This window comes from Papilio machaon, chromosome W, assembly GCF_912999745.1.
Source record: "Papilio machaon chromosome W, ilPapMach1.1, whole genome shotgun sequence".
Lineage (NCBI taxonomy): Eukaryota > Metazoa > Arthropoda > Insecta > Lepidoptera > Papilionidae > Papilio > Papilio machaon.
In genome coordinates, this window is record NC_060015.1 from 5131995 (window position 1) to 5138913 (window position 6919).

A 6919-nucleotide genomic window follows, 5' to 3' on the forward strand; every position below is an offset into this window, starting at 1 on the left:
TCATTATCAAGAGAATTTAATGTAGATTATATTTGCAATTGAAACTATATCATTCTGTCTAATAGTTTAGGAGATATCGTAAGAATAAAATTACGCGGAAACGAAAAATGCTACACGAAAAACACAATTTTGCTTTCTGGGCTTACGTAGGTCAAACTATATGACTTACATAAAAACGATGTATGGAGTAATTATAGATCCTTAAATTTGCTAAATAAAAGTCTTCGGTGGCATATATCTATCATCTATGGATGTCTCACAAAAACCATGTTATTGTGAACAAACTTCGATTAAAATGCACACGAAAAACAGCGTCGTAAGCTTACGACGCTATTATATTATATTCGATATGAATCCTTATCCAAATAAATATGTTTGATGGCTAGAGTATTAAATGCAGATTACATTAGCCTTTAAACTATGTAATTCTGATCAATAGTTTGGGAGATATTAAATAATTAAAAACTACGCGCATTCGAAAAATGCTACTGCGGCGCGCGGCTGGACAAAATTATAGGCACGCTACGATGTATTATTTTATTTTATTTTTATTTTATTTTATTTAATATTCGGACAACTTACAGCTAACTTATAATTTAATTTTGATATAAATATAAACTTAAGGCTAATTAAAAGTTGTCACAGATGGGTGTAAATGCAGGTAATGAAATTCACTTCTTGTTGTCTTTTTTTAAGCTAATCCACAAAGTCCCTTGAACTCTCAGTCATGCACTGAAGAAACGGTCATTAAAAAATTGTTTGATTTTAAATGCTGACATGTTAAATATATCAATATGATCAGAGATTGCATTATAACATTTGCACGCTCGTACTAAATAACTGTTCTCCCTATACCTATTCTTAACTCGCGGTGTATATAATAAGTTGTGTTCACGGGGGCGAAGCCCACACTTGGGAACAATGATGCCTACTTTTTCGAGGAGTTCAGGGCAATCGACCACGCCGTTCACAATACCGCTGAGAAAAGCTATGTCTGCCACGCGCCTTCTCTCTTCTAGCGGTAACAGATGAAATTTCTTACAACGAGAGTAATAATTGTAAACAAATGTTCCAGCACGGTATTGTATGAACCGAAGAAACCGTCTTTGTACGTTTTCTATGCGGTTTTTGTAGGTGTGATAGCAAGGGTTCCAGACTTGAGAGGCGTACTCCAGGTGGCTACGTACGTATGCACAAAATTGTATAATTATTGTTATTTTGGAGTCGGTTTCGGCCTAAGTAGGGACATAAACGTAAGTATGTCTAATACATCTCAAATATAAAATTTTATCTATTTACTTCGGCCGACACCGACTGCGAAATAACAATAATTATACAATATAGACATGTTACAAGAAAGAAGAGAACTTTCTTTAGAGTTTAGAGACACGCAAAATACGCGCTTGTCGTGGAGTTGCGGAAAACTGAGCCCCTACTACTAACTACTAGAGTTTAGAGAGTTTTCATGACATTATTTTGTTTCTTTTTAGTGCATTTTGTTTGAAATTGTTTTTTTTTACAAAATCATTTGGAAATATTAAACTAATTGTGGTTGTTTATGTTGATGATTTTTTGATTTTTTCTAATTGTAATAGTGAAACTGAAAAATTAAAATCTGTTCTTAGTTCTCAATTTAAGTTAAAAGATTTAGGTAATCTGAGACGCTACCTAGGTATGAGAATAAATGTGAACAAAGAATGTAAAACCATAACAGTTGACCAACAAGATTATATAGAGCAGTTGTTATTGAAATTTAATATGTCTGATTGTAGTACTATTGATACACCTATTGGAAGTAAGTTAAATTTAGAAAAGTCTGAATGTTGTACTGCAAATATTCCTTATCAAAGATTGATAGGAAGTCTAATGTATTTAGCTGTCCTTACTAGACCTGATTTGTCATATTGTCTTAGCTATCTCAGTCAGTTTAATAATTGTTATAATTAAACTCATTTTAACTATGCTAAACGAATATTGAAGTATCTACAGAAAACAAAACATATAGATGTTCGTTTTCATTATGTTAGAGATGCAGTGGAAAACAAGTTAATTAATATTGAATATATTTCAACTCAGGAAATGCCTGCTGACTTGTTAACTAAAGGTCTTTTATCGACTAAGCATTATAAGTTTATGAATATGTTAGGGCTTAAGGAGGCTAAGTAAAAAAAAAAAAATTTGGTTATAACTTTATTTTGTTAAGTAGGGGTATTAAGTTCTAACAAAATAGATTATCTATGGTAATGTATACTCTGTCTGGTAATGTATACTTGTCGTTGGTTGTCACATTGTTACACGTTGTTACTTGAGCAGGAGGCTAATAGTGTTAATAATTAGGTTATCAAAGCTGGGAAGATGAGTGGCGGAGTCCCCGCCGTATTCCAGTTCAAATCTATGTTGCAAATCGTAAGGTAATTTGAAAAGAATTATGTGCAATAATAAAAACGACCAGGTGGACACAGGTAAATCCAAACCCTTGAGACCGTTGACCGCTATTAACAACGAGTTAAGAAGCCGTGTGCGCAACGACTGCGTAACCGAAATCCTCGGTAGGCCTAGAATAGCAGCAACATGACTATATGCTAATCGCCGAACATTCTGGTACCTACGATTGAGTAAGTCCCGAGCGATTTCATAATTACCGTCAACAAGACCTAAATGTTGGACAAGGCCCTTGGCCTCTCCCGTTAACGACGCCAACAAATAGGCAAGCTTCTGAGCAGGGGTCAAATCCCTACGACTGTGAACAATGCTTTCAAATAAATTATTAAATGCGACCCACTGATCCAAGTCACCGTTAAATTGTGGCAAATCGAGCAGCGGCAATCTACTCATGAGCGCTGGTGTCGCCTCCGACTCCGCAGTAACGCGCGCGTCAGCAGCGCTTGACCCCTTAAGGCAACCAACAACCTGAATAATTTGATCAGCCAGGTCGTCGGCCTGATCAATGTCAGCATTAATCTTCGCCATGGCATCCGCTTCTAAACCTAACTCTAGAATGCCACGGTACGCCGCATATAGATCCGCCATTTGATCGTCTAAAACCTGGTATCTAGCCATAAGGGCCTGCGCACGGTCCGACCTAGAAATATTCAAAACCGCTGAGCCGAGCCATCTCAGCACGCCTGATATCCTAGCGGTATATCTGCCGGCCATAATTAATAAAGTTCAAAATGTTATAAATAAATAAAAATTAAGGTAGAAAATTATCGACGCTTCCAGAAACTGCTTACTACAAATGGTCGATAAAGGAGAAAAAAAAATCTAAATGGTGGGTAGATAATTCTCCCCTTAACCAAATGTATGAAACCCGTTACAAAGAATTACCTAATAAAAAAAAACAAAAAAAAACAACCGTAATGAAAACTGACCAACTTAAATTATCGACGGTAACATAAAAACTACCAAACGAAAAAAAATACTAAATCAAATTATTAACCGTAATATATAAAAAAAACAAATTAAAAAATCACCAAATTAAATTATGCACCGTAACATAAACTACAAAAAAAAACCGATGCGTAAAAAAGCCCTAATTTAAATATACTAGAAAAAACCGTGAAATTACTCAATTAAATATAAAACTATTATGAAAGAACCCTAAATGAAATAATCTAAACTATACGAAATCAATAAACGGAACCCTAATGGCCGATTAATATTACGTAGCAATCATACACTAAAGAATTATCATAAACGACCTGATTAAAAACCTACCTAATTGTACGACGTGATATATTGTAATATTCCGTTGTATTCCGTTATATTCCGCGCGAGAAGTTACAATATTTCGCCAAGCAATGTAAATACGTACCCGAAAAACACGTAACCCGAATATAACCACGCGTTTATAACCTACGTGTTAACCTAACCACGCTCTGCTACCATCGAATTGTGCCGTACACGACGGGTTCGGGTCCCGCGGCACAACCTGCCTTAAACTACGTATCACAAGGCCTGGCGTAAATATGGTAGATATATGAAGTGGCACTTACCTACTCGATGCCCCGTTCACCGCCTGCAGGTGCCTGGTCACTCTGTCGGTGTCAGTCGAGTCGAATAAGTCACAGTCATACAGTCTAAAGGCGCCAGCAATGCTGCACTCCTGATGCACCCGATGCACCGCTTCCCGTAAGCGCCCTATAGACGCGTCCTTTATCGAACCGAACGCGGAACCGTAAACTTAGCGACCCTGTACGCTAAATAATAGACACGTCCGATGTGCTATCTAACTGCCGACCACTTTTTATGCTGACACGATGCGCTCTGTCGACTCACTCCTTCCCCGCACCAGCCCCCCGCAGGCCCCGCGCCCGTCCGTAGCGGAGAGGGATTTCCAACTACCCGCTTGTGCGGGAGAATAAAAATGAGTCGACCTACCTTCTCTAACAATTAAAACCGCCAAATTCAAAAGTAGCGAACTACAGTGCAACTGTACCGAACAGCAAGTATTATCTCACATTAGTCGATTCATTTAGCAAATTAGGACAAGCGATTGAAATTACAAACAGATCAACTCCTGAAGTAATTAGAGCCCTCATGAAATACTTTGCATTTTACGGTATTCCCAAAAGAATTAGCGCTGATCCAGGAATGGAATTTAACAATGTTTTATTAAAAGAATTCCTTAGTTTACACAAAATCGAACTCCACATTAGCACTGCCCGAAATCCTAATTCCATGGGACTTATTGAACGTTTTCATTCAACATTAATTGAAATTTACCGACTTGCGAAATATGAGAGGAAGTGCACCGATGCCGCCTCTGTAATGACTTACTCCATTATCGCCTATAATAACACAATTCACACGACAACCGGCCTTACGCCTTTTGAAGTGACATTCGGTCACACTGATTCGGATAGCCCATTCAATACTCATTTTGAAAAAAGTTACACACAACAACTCGTCCGAGATCATGCTAAACGTACAAAGTTTCTATATAAACATTTAGCGGAAAGCATGTTAGATAAAAAGGAAAAGATTAGAGAAAAGAGAGGAGGAGAAGGCGAAATTTAATTTAATAAAGATGATACCATTTTTGCTAAAGCAGTCAACACCCGGAATAGTAAAGATAAAGCCAAATACACAAAAGCAAAAATCATAGGTCCCATAGAAAGAAACGTAGTCCCCGTACAAATAGGAGAACGAGAAACGAGAGTCCCTATTAAAAATATAAAACGACCTTCACAGGTGGTGGCTGATGTTGATAGGCGCACCGTCGCTGGCCCTTCATCTGAAATCACTTGAAGGCAATCCTGGAATCTTACCCGTTAAGAAAGGAAGTGCGTATTTACAAAAAGACCATTGGACAATATTAAAAGTTCTAAATTTAGACCAATTATATACCGATCTTATTAATATCGATACAAACTACCAAGTATTAGAAAACTTGTTAAATTATAATCGTTCCATACCTCTAGAATTTCTTTCTCTTGAGAAACATGTTCAATATCATCGTTTTATTACATTTGAAAAATACAGCCAACTTGTTCCTCAGCGTCTGAAAAGAGGCCTAGTTGATCCCTTAGGTTCTTTAATAAAAATTATTACCGGCAACCTTGATCACGAAGATGCTCTCAAGTACGATAAGCTTACCACAGAATTAAATAAAAACCAAATTGTTATCTCTAACAGGCTCACTTTAATCACTAAAATAATAGATGGTTTAATTAATAATACAGACCTAGTTAATACTAATATTAGACAGTTAGAAGAGAGAATTAAAATCTTTGAAACAGAATTGAGAACTCAAAAGAATTGGATATTTGGCACATATTTAATGGGATTACTTAATTTGTTTATCAATAATTATCGTACAATATTCATTAAGTTAAGTGAAATTGAAACAGCCTTAGCTCTAAGCAAATTGTCAGTTTTACATCAAAGTATTGTAAACTCTACTGAATTATTAGGTCATCTACAAGCTATATCTTTGTATGGTAATTTACTGTATACACCTACTGAAATGAATTTAGTAAAAATTGAAGAAACCATTATTGTAAAATCGTATATTAAGAAAAACCAGATAACGTTCATATTGGAAATTCCTCTTATTCATAATGTAACTTATAATTATTATAAAATCTATTCCTTACCCATCTATAATGAAAAGATAAACCTCACTATTACCATATTTCCAGAGCTGGGCATTAACTCGTTAATCCGTTAATCGTTAATTAACGAAGTTAACATTTTGCTTAACGGATTAACTTTTAAGTTAACTTCAAAAAGTGTTAACGTTTTTGTTAACTTCCGTTAAACTCAACTTCCGTTAATAAAAGTCCGTTAATCGTTAAATTAGAAACTTGGAGACGTTCTGTCATTTTGTTTAAATTACGCGCCACGCCACGCTCGTAAGTTCAACTATGTTGGGCGACTGTCGACGACTCGAATGGTGAATGAAGGAGTTGATAATTGATATATGTGAAGTTCGCGTGCTAATGTGGTGCATCAGAGCGTCCGGGAAAGACGTGACCAATAGGACAAAATAAAAAGAAGGTTCGAAATAGTATATTTCATTACGAGTATATAAAAGCTCGAGTATTTAATAGCCCACATTCCGAACGCTCTTCGTCCCTGCAATACGCCACTTTTTGAGCAACTGTATTAAAACACTTTTTTACTCGTGCTTTTTCTTTAGCTTTTCCAAACTCGTGCGTTCTCTTTCCCAACTGTCAAAGCAATGTCTATTAAAAAAAAAACCAACCACGAATTTTTTACAAAAAAAAAAAACATTGAAGTTTCTATGATTCATTCAAATATTTCTAAAAAAGCTCCTAATTTTTTACAAATCAGATTTAATGATTTGATTTAATGCTAATTCATTAGGTTTCATTTTATTTCATCTCATTAAATTTCATTTTCATTTCATATCAATAAAAATAATCTACTGAAGACTTGGCTGTTTGGGCATAGT

General features: G+C 35.8%; 1 protein-coding gene across 1 annotated transcript; it reads right to left on the reverse strand.

Moving 5' to 3' along the window:
- Window positions 1-1963: 1963 nt before the first annotated feature.
- Window positions 1964-3156, reverse strand: LOC123722975. The gene is made up of 2 exons (XM_045685522.1): window positions 2643-3156; window positions 1964-1983 (listed from the first exon to the last, which is right to left on the reverse strand). Exons 1-2 carry the CDS (start codon window positions 3154-3156, stop codon window positions 1964-1966), a joined length of 534 nt encoding a protein of 177 aa, XP_045541478.1.
- Window positions 3157-6919: the final 3763 nt, after the last annotated feature.

What these genes read in the sequence shown, in the direction of transcription:
- LOC123722975 (XM_045685522.1), bottom strand. Translation starts at nt 3,156, where the DNA reads ATGGCCGGCAGATATACCGCTAGGATATCAGGCGTGCTGAGATGGCTC. An exon ending in ACATTTAGGTCTTGTTGACG is followed by an intron (nt 1,984 to 2,642) that starts GTAATTATGAAA and finishes TGTTTTCTGTAG; the next exon opens with ATACTTCAATATTCGTTTAG.